This window comes from Primulina tabacum, chromosome 2 (genome assembly GCF_025594145.1).
Source record: "Primulina tabacum isolate GXHZ01 chromosome 2, ASM2559414v2, whole genome shotgun sequence".
NCBI lineage: Eukaryota > Viridiplantae > Streptophyta > Magnoliopsida > Lamiales > Gesneriaceae > Primulina > Primulina tabacum.
The window spans coordinates 28977960-28988016 of record NC_134551.1 but is presented as its reverse complement, the minus strand read 5'-3'; the positions used below and the strand labels follow the sequence as shown (position 1 = coordinate 28988016).

The 10057-nt window shown below is 35.4% G+C and overlaps 1 protein-coding gene across 2 annotated transcripts; it reads right to left on the bottom strand.

The window, feature by feature from the left end:
* Window positions 1-4423: 4423 nt before the first annotated feature.
* On the bottom strand, window positions 4424-9399 carry LOC142531504 (ABC transporter G family member 31-like). Of its 2 annotated transcripts, none has more exons than XM_075637658.1 (11): window positions 9337-9399; window positions 9133-9257; window positions 8720-9052; window positions 8334-8624; window positions 8176-8259; window positions 7860-7993; window positions 7522-7749; window positions 6420-6591; window positions 5857-5944; window positions 5442-5608; window positions 4424-4830 (listed from the first exon to the last, which is right to left on the bottom strand). In XM_075637658.1, exons 1-11 carry the CDS (start codon window positions 9395-9397, stop codon window positions 4564-4566), a joined length of 1950 nt encoding a protein of 649 aa, XP_075493773.1. In that variant the 5' UTR covers window positions 9398-9399; the 3' UTR covers window positions 4424-4563. The 2 variants fall into 2 exon arrangements, with proteins under 2 accessions (XP_075493773.1, XP_075493780.1); XM_075637665.1 differs by having other exon boundaries at window positions 9133-9227.
* Between the last annotated feature and the right edge of the window lie 658 nt (window positions 9400-10057).

The window sequence follows — 10057 nt, the reverse complement described above, 5'->3', positions numbered from 1 at the left end:
TGGATTCGTCCCTATCAACCCAGTACTGTGGTTTAGTTTGATCAGGCGATTTATGTCATGGGTCACTTGCTTTGAAACATGCCTCTACGCAAAATGATGAAGTTTAAGTATGTTCAAGTATGTACAAGTATGCAAGCACGTTTAAGAAAAGTTTCATGTTATGGCACGTCTATGTATATATGTACGTATGTTCAAGTTTATTTATGCAAGTTCAAGTTCCAGTATGTACGTTCTATTTTAAAAGTTGCATGTGGTTTTATTACGTATTACTCGTTACTTCCAGTTTATACGTGTTGAGTCTTTAGACTCACTAGACTTGATCGATGCAGGTGAGGTAGATTCTGAGGAGACTAGGGGTGGGGACCAAGGAGCTTGCTTGGACTGAGCAGGAGGCTAGACCCGAGGACCGCCCAAGTTTTTTTTAAGTTTTTATGAAATGTCAAATACATTTGTCAAACTTTATTTTTGATCTTTTGTTGCAACTACTTTTGGGACGTACGGTTTATGTTATCGAAATTGAAGTTTGATTACTCTTTTAAGAAAATTTTCATTTTTCTGAAAATTTTAAGTAGTAAAAAGTACGGTACGTTACAATATTATTATGGGGTTGATGTAAGGTGTAGAGCCCAAATTCAGTACACGTAAAATACATGCATTTATTAAATTGTCAAATTGTTTATTTAAGTTTAAAATGATTTATAGCAATGCATGATCTATTTAATTTGCATTGATTTAAATTATTTATGTTTATGTGATGCACGTTAAATGTTTTATTGAGTTCCACGTTTCAGACGATTATTCGATACGGAATCGAGGAAAAGAAACCGGCGACGATTTTGGTAATTTTAAAATGTGGTATTTTATTTTAAATTAGGATTGGGACATTTCAATTGATTTATTAAGTTTTTAACATTTTAAAGCCTAAACTATTTATTTAGTGATTTTATAAGTTTAAAACTTTTAAAGATTTAGTACTTGTGCATTTTTTTATTATTTAAGAGATTTTATTAGAGGTTAGTAGGGAGTTAGTATTTTTAATTACTTTGATAATTATGTAATTAAACAAATTTTTCTCTCCCTAATTACTTAACCCACGCTCGCACACACCCTTTTCACACACACCTCACGTTGCACACACACACAAATATTCACACCTCACTGCCATTTTATTTTTTTAAGTAAAAACCTAGGGTTCTTATTGCCAAGAGCATCCGCCCCTTCCTCTGATTTTCCAGCAAGTTTTCGTTGATTTCGTTGCAAGAAAATCGTTCCACGTTCGTCCTGGATCAATCCCCGCATCCTTCCCGCTACGGTGTCGTCGTTTCGATAACTTTAGAGATTAAAGGCATGTATATTTTATTATTCTTGCATCGATCTTGTAATATTATTCATGTTATTGTTTATTATGCGTGAAATTCCAATTATGATGTACAAAGTTTGAGCAGGAATTCGTTGGATCGATTTTTTATAAACGTTTTTAGATTTAAAACTCAAAATTTAATGTCATTTCAATTACTGCGATTTTTCGATCGATTTTCTGGAAAAAATTTCACCGTATGAAACGTATAACTTTTTGATACCTTCGATTTGATATAAAATTCAAAATATTTGGATTCGAAATGAGTGAGTTATGATTGTTTTCGTGGGACAGCTCAAACTGCGTGTTTTTGAAAATGCGTTCTTGATGTGTTCTTGAAATTTTATTGCTGCAGGCTTCTTTGGGAATCGCCGGGCCAGTACTACCGCCTTTAGACATGTTGTTGGATGTGTTTAGGCACCATATGACGTTTCGTTTCGAGTCGGGAATTGCTTGGGAGGTATTAGAAGTCGTAGGAATTGATATGGTGTTGAAAGTCGGGTTGTGTCGTTTTGTTGTGCTTGTCGATATTGGGGTGGTTTGGATTGTTGGTACGGGTTGGGGTCAATATTATAGCGTCCTAGGGTGGGTCTCGAGCTATCAATTCTTAATCCATTCATTTGAGTTGGGAGAAATATCATCGTGTAAGAATTTCCGCAGGATTGATTTTTACAGAGGCTAGACGAATCCGTACACAGACCCTGGCACGAGGTCTGTCCCTTGTTTTCTATCGTGGTGTTAACCTACAGTGGCTACACGGACCCCCAAACGCACCATAACACGGGGTTCGTATCCTTACTTCTCTTCGGGTACGTTTTTACAGAGCCTACACAGGCCCAGAGCCGGACATGGGCACGGGGTCCGTGTACTTCATTTTTGGGAATAACTTAGACTTCACCTCAAGTTTTGATTCGGGGTTCCAGGCCATGGTTTAGTATGATGAACAAAAACACGGTCAAGTCCCAAGAAGTCTAGAAAGTCATAAGTTATTTAATTATATCGGTGTTGGGTACGATTAGCATGGTTAAGATAAGCGTTTGAACTCATGTTAGTATGTGCAGCAGTGGCCCCAAACGAGATCCAACGAATCCCTCAACGTCAAGTAAGTATGTTCGACGTGCAAAAGAAAATATTTTTTTATGTTTTTGAGGTATGCTAAATGTCTTGTGACCAAATTATGAACGGGTTTGGAAGTCGGTGAACGTGGCCGAGGACCACTCCACCGCGATAAAGTATGACCGGATTTAGATCAGGATTGGAAAGTGGTAAAATATGACCAGGGACCAATCTACCTGGTAAAGTATGACCAGGGATCTCATGTATGTGGCAGTGGATTTTCTCTGTCAGCCCAGTACTGTGGTTTAGTCTGATCAGGCACATTTATGTATGGGTCACTTGCTTTGAAACATATCTCTACGCAAAATGATGTTATGTATGCTCAAGTATGTATGATGCAAGTATGTTTAAGAAAATATTTATGATCCTTCAATTCAATCGGTATCATTCGGTACGGTGTTTTAAATTAAAACAGTACCTGGTATCAAGTCAAGGCTGAAATCAATCTCCCTGGCTGGAATCAATCTCGGAGTTTCATCTGAGGAAAACATCAGTAACTTTCACATCACTGGCAAATCAGCCAATGATAGACTCAACTTCAGTAAGTCAACTATGGATGTGTCAGAAACTCCGATGGAAATACAGTTGAAGAGGTTTCAATCATTGACATCGCCGATTCTAAGGGGTACTGAGACAACTGTTGATTGTGAGAGCTGGATAGATGATATAGAGATATTGTTTGATTCACTTGAGTACCTAGATGAACGTAGAGTTAAACTGATTGGGTATCAGTTACAGGAGGTCGCAAAGAATTGGTGGATTGCAACCAAGGAAGCCTTAGAACAGCGTAGTACAGTGATTACGTGGAAGATCTTCAAAGGTGAATTTTATCAAATGTTTTTCCCAGTTTCGTACCGAGAAGATAAGATGACAGAATTTGAAAATTTGAAACAGGGTCAGCTAAACATTGAAGAATATGTTGCTCAATTTTCTACCTTGCTACGTTAGACTGAGTAGGCAGGCGGGATGCGCGGTGACACGATCCGAGGACCATTATTTTTCCGCATATTGATTCACGTGTTTTGAGAGGAGTTGCACATTTTTATATGTTGATGATATTACAATTTTTACACGTTTACGCTTTCGTTGATTTTGGATGACGTTAGTTATTTTTAAACTGCGTTATTCTTGTTGGCAAATAAATACGATTATTTTAATTGTATTTTTTTAAATGCGAGCTTAAAAAAAATATATATTTCCGCACTTTTAAAATTGGTTGACGTTTCACTAACAGTTTGCGCACTTGTTGTCGATGCTTTGAACTTCAAATGTCATCCAAGATATTATATATATGTGTGTGTGTGTGTGTGTGTGTGTGAATAAAATATTATAGATCAACATACTCTTAAAGTTGCAATAAGAGCTTAGTGATCTCGGTGTCGAAAATTTTGCGAAATACCAAATTATTCTCAAATAAATCAAGTAAGTTGAAATTTTCAGATAAAAACTTATGTGAATGATATTTTGGTTATAAGTATTGAAATAGAAGGTTGGGTTGAAGTAGATATCAATCCTAGAGATGATCGTTTCGATTCAACTTATTTAAAAATTTGGGAAAATAAATGTTGATGAAATTTTACGGATGGTTATTTTTAAAAATTCAATAGGTTGAAAAGAAAAAAAGAGTTTTGCTCCTTTTGATCCGATTGGAAGTAAGTATGAATGTTTTGAGTTTGACAATCTTATGATGACTTGGATATAAAAATTTTACATGTAATTCATCATTAGTATAATATATAATTAAATTTATTTTTCAAATCTTAGATAACCAAACCATAACGTAAAAAAAACTAAAATATGGGTTACATATTAATAATTTGAAAGGGAAAAAAAAAAAACAAACAAACAAACAGGCCCAACCGACCTCTGAACACTCCTAACATTATTTAGGAGACGATTGCACTTGGTTTGACAATCTTAACAATGTATTGTAAAAGACAAATTGCCGAGTAAAATCCTTATGGTTGGAAATGGTCGAAAGTGTCAATATTGCCAACACTGATCAACAATTTTGGTATTATTATCAGGACAAAAGAGGATGTATTTGTGTAGTTTACAGGGAATGCAGGCTGCTACTTCAAGTAAAAAAATCATCGTTTCTGAAAATTGAGAACTTTGAGAGAGATTGCAAACACCGAAAAGAAGAAAAGGATAAATCCAACGAGCACTACTACTGTAACTCCAAACATCCCTGGACCATAGCCAAACCGTGCTTCAATGAAGTCCTTCACCGAACCTTCGAATCCAGGTCCTATAACCATTGTCTCAACATCACCCAGTTGGGATGTTATTATACCTCGTAAAGTCCAAGCAATCGGACAGACATAATAGAACCATATCCACCATCCAGGAATTTGCTGCATCAAGATAATTCGATTAGAATTAAAGTTGAACATAATACTTGTTTTCTAATAATAATTAAGTTCGAAGTGTTATCTATCAATATGTAATTTCATATTATATCAGAACTTGCATGTTCCCTTTCTTCAGTGTAAAGCACCAAATTTATCTAAAATAGGACTTTTACATTTCCTTGTTTGCTACTCTTTTCATCCAGATGTCGAAAGGGACGGAGAAAGACTTCATGATACAATCGCAGATGAATCTTTGTAATAACTAATGTTACGTCTCATGTAAACTACAAAGAAACTGAAGAAGTCGAGATACAAATTTATTTACCTAAATGCTATTGAACACACACATGGCTACATTGAATATCGAAATTAGTCAATTACTTTATTCACCCTTATTGTTTCGCCTCTCTTGCCCTTGATGTGTCAAAAAGATTATATGCCGTTATAATTTCCGGCAGGCACCCATGCCCGTACCGTTTTTCTTGGCATTTAACATATAATGATAAAAAAAAATGTGTACAACAAGATTATCAAAATACTTTTTAGACCCAATCAACATGGATACAAAAAGTAATTAATTATATAGATAAAATCAGTCATGGAAAAATACTCACAGGTTTTGGAACCAGGAATCCTGAGAGAAGATTCCATAATGAATAAAAGGCCGAGGAAATGACGGAAGCCAAGTTTTGAGTGGGAGTAAGACCAACGACCATCATTCCGTAGAAGGTGAAATATGTGAATGTAAGAAGCATAAACAGGAGATACAGGAAAAATTTGCCTGCCAATAAGTAAGTGACAATTCAACACTGATTGCTTTCTGATAACGAGTTCCAATTACGTAAATAGATAGAGATATTTTTTGTGCTCTAATAAAAACTAAATTAATATGTTGATGTCCCAATAAAAAAATTTATTCCTTTAAAAATCCCACGATGTGATGATGGGAGAAAAAATAAACATAATGAATTCTGCACGGAGGAGAGAAAAATATTGAGAAGAAAGTCAGGAACATCAAACTAACTGTACCAGCTGTCCTCTCAAAGTTGATCAAGAAGTATGTAATGATTCCATATGATATCGTTTGGACCAAAATGTATGGAATTTCCACAAGGCCCTGAAGCGAGATATTAAATTGGTATGTCAACACAATATCATCAAACAAAATTTGAAGATAATTATATCCAGATCCTTGCACCATATCAAGGACAGGCCCTAGAGCCAGAATAATTTGCAGCAATTAGAAATACTGAATTATTTTCTTCATACCTTTGAAGACAATGAAAACACAAAAAATCAGAACCATTCACAAACATGTTGTATAGTTTTTATTGTTTCGATTCAAATTATAGAGCGACTGATAGAGAAAGAGAAGAAAATTCGAATGAAATTGTGGGCGAGAAAAAAGGCCAAGCTACAAAGTCTTGTGAGAGGGGTAAGGGGAGAGTTTAGCTATTGTAATGGTTGAGCACTCATTTTTTGTTACATTTTCTATCAAAAGTTAGATTACATTTTGTTATTTTCTCTTAAAAAATTTCGTGGTCGTAGCAGCCACCTTATTATGCAAATAAATCAGTTAACAGAATACTAACCTGGGCAAATGCATAAGGAAATGGAGAGTACATTCCAGCAGCTTTTTCTCGGTAGAAAACTGTTCTCTCTATGGATACTACTGGTTGTACTGAAGAAGCATTGTTGACCCCAAGAAACAGAACAGAAGAATAAAGCGCTCCCAATACGACAAATAAGTTTTGAGTCGAATCCCTGTACAATCACTTGAAAAATTGTAGTATAGTTCAATTGAGATTCCATGCATGGAAAACAAAAATAATCCTTTAGTAATCTTACAGGTAACAAACGAACATACTTTAAGCATAAATCTTGAACTTTGTTCTAGAGGTCATGTTATTAATTTTGTGAAACCTGAGAGACAATCCTATCCCTCCACCCTCCAGTTTCTTTCAGTTTCAAATTTCAAGAAACTCAAAGATGGCGACGATGAAGAATCACAGCTGCCATAATTTTGTGGATCAATGGAGCTTTATGGCAGGTTAAAAAAGGAGGGCACCACTTAGTTTTCTGCACCTATAAAACCCGAGCTACCACACCACTTCAAAGCTTGGCCTACAAAACCCTATACACTCTCCACGAAACTTGTATCTTATAATTTAGGCAAGGTTAGTCTTGGATAAAACTCTTGGAGCCAAGGAATGGTCAGCTTTTGGAGGTACTTAAGAACCAGATTTTGTTTTAGCTCCTCGAGGCATTCTAGCTACAATCAGTAACTGGACTTACTGTTTTCAGTATTACATTCAGTGTGTTTAAATTGAAATGAGTTTGTTTATCAGTTTAATTACCAAAAGCTTGCAAAAGTTTGGAGCACTAAATCGTTTGGAACCAAGTGGTGAGGATATGTATTCTGATCTAGTAGCTTGAATTCAATTATTGTCGAATATGATGTAAATTTAATTAGGAATTTAAAATTCACCCTTGATCTTTTTGGAGTCACTTGAAGATATCTAGTAGGTTGATTATTGAGCGATGAATAACACAAAACTACAGATATCATATTACTACCTGGAAAAATTAGCGAACATAAAATATAGTAAAATAGTACCGCATATGTAAGATATTAATGCATGGAAAAATTATCATACAGAAAAGATATTAAAAGAGTATCACACGTGAGATTACCTTTTTGAGCCTACATCCCAAAATATAGTGCCAATGATAATTGCGCTTACTGTCGTAAAGACCAATCTCACAACATTGTACATTGGGCTTCGCCAATACACAAGATTTTGCTTCCAAAGGCATATACTAAATTGAGAAATTGCATCTTTAGAATATGTGGAGCTAAATTTCAGGGGCTCTGATTGTTCAGGTGGAATGCTAAATCTCTGAATGGAAGCTTCAACATCCCTAGATCAAATTAGAAGGAAACTATGACTGAAATTTTCTTAATAAGTCCATGACAATAATCAATCACGAAAACCTTTTCATGGGGACTTAATGGCATTGAATAACATTACCTGTACTGCTGGGAATTACAGTAAATCACCGCAAAATCTTTTGTAATCCTTTCTTCGACAAAAGGCGTGCTTATCTCAAGCATCCAAGTCGCAGGATTGTAACCGTTTGGTATTGGGGGAATTCCACTAATCTCCTGGGTAAGAAAAGAAAGTTAAAATAATATAAATTATGAATAAAAAAATTTAAATGTAACCCGTCAAATTCTCTGCACTACTGGATATGACAAAATATTTTGAAAAGTTTTTTTAGCTTCTAAGAAATTTATCGACGTGTTTTAGCCAAATTCAGGCTGTTTTATAATACATAGTGTTTTACCTGAAAATAGTCTATCATGGTTTGTGATTTCTCACCTAGCTTTCCACCATATATCACTCTTCCCCCTCGCTTCATTAAAAGTAGCTGCAATATTTAACAACCATCAGTTAACTAGCATCTAACTAGTGTACTCAAATTTTAGTTCTCAGATATCTAACCTCATCAAAGGTTTCAAATATCTCAATACTCGGCTGATGAATGGTACAAACAACTGTTCTTCCAGTATCAACAGTATTACGTACTGTTCGCATGACAATGGCTGCTGCTCGTGCATCAAGACCAGATGTAGGTTCATCCATAAAAATGATTGACGGATTTGCGACAAGCTCCACTGCAATTGTCAAGCGTTTTCTTTGTTCTGTGGATAAGCCAGTATTCCCTGGCAAGCCTACCAAGGCATGTCTTAAAGAGTCAAGTTCTACTAATTGCATTACCTCTTCAACAAACTCCTGAAAAATGAATTGTTCTTGTGTTCAGGTGTTGAAACAAAAATATTAGCCAAGTGTAATTGAAAAATAATTCATGAAATTCCATAGTATCTCACTCGTCTTTGTTCTTCATTCACTTCCTTTGGAAGCCTAAGAAATGAGGAAAACCAGAGAGATTCATGAACTGTCAACTGAGGAGAATGTATGTCGCTTTGTTCAACATATCCTGATATTCTAGCAAATGTTTTTTGTTCCTTAAGGTAACCAGATATTTTAATCTCTCCCTCTACATACCCACTTGTCTTCCTACCAGCAAGTACATCCATCAATGTGGTCTTCCCTGCCCCACTTGACCCAACTAATGCAGTAAGAACACCAGGTGAGAATACTCCACTGACATTGGATAACAATTGCAACCTTGTTTCTGGCACACCTTGTGAGCTCATTTCCTTGAAATCAGCAGGTATATCATAATATGGTATTGGAAGCATAGAACGTTCATAGGACCAAGTTGCACAAAAACTGGTACCTTGGGCATATCAACAAAGTAATTGACATTATGGAAATTCATGGTTAATGGTTGAAATGGGAGAATCATTCCTTTCTTTGTTTTTGCATCCGTTCCTAAGATCATATCAGATTTTTCAGCTTGACCTGCTATATCAGTTAACAAATGAAGACAACTTTGACCCTTCTTGATTGCAATTGGAAAATGGTTTTGTTGACATCATACCGTTGCTCGCTGAATTTACTAGATCATGATCCTGTGAAACAATTGTTTGTGATTTTTTCATAGCTGCAATAGCGATAAAAAAAGGTTAAAAACCGAAGAAGTTTATATCCAATAACACGATGCCAGGATGAAAGCATTTAATTTCACTAATTTCGTTGCCTACATGGAAAAAGAAATTCTCCAGTTCAATACCATGTCAAACTTGAAATTATACATGATCTTTATATGCATGGGTTCAAATTCGATAGATATCAATATGCAATCGTTAAAATCAATTCTACACCTTGCACATTGTAAGCATCATTTCTTTTGTATGTAATTTTCAGCTTCTTTTGTAAAGGTATAAATTAATGTTTCAACCATAGCATCTCTTCCTGGAGATTAGACATAGTGCATTGAACATTGTAGGATGAAACTTGAGGATAGATTTTGAACGTATTTGCATTCCAAGAGGTAAGATGATACTTTTCCTGTCACAAACCTGTTGTTCCCACGTGCGGAATTTGAGATAATAAAACCCGAAAATAAAAAATAAACTGGACACCGAGATTTACATGGAAAACCCCTAAAAATTATTAGGGTAAAAACCACGGGCAAGATGAAAAGAATTCCACTATAATATTTTGTGGTGTACAACTCATTCACTGTGTTTCCAAAGAGAGAACACACACTCTCTTAATACAGGAGAACAAACACCTCACAGATATTATAGAACTAATAG

Excerpts from the sequence above, each read along its gene's own strand:
- LOC142531504 (XM_075637658.1), bottom strand. The coding sequence starts at position 9,397 with ATGAAAAAATCACAAACAATTGTTTCACAGGATCATGATCTAGTAAAT. Across the intron at positions 8,260-8,333 it reads TATTTGAAACCTTTGATGAG|CTACTTTTAATGAAGCGAGG; the intron begins GTTAGATATCTG and ends TAAATATTGCAG. Across the intron at positions 7,750-7,859 it reads TGTAATTCCCAGCAGTACAG|GGATGTTGAAGCTTCCATTC; the intron begins GTAATGTTATTC and ends AATTTGATCTAG.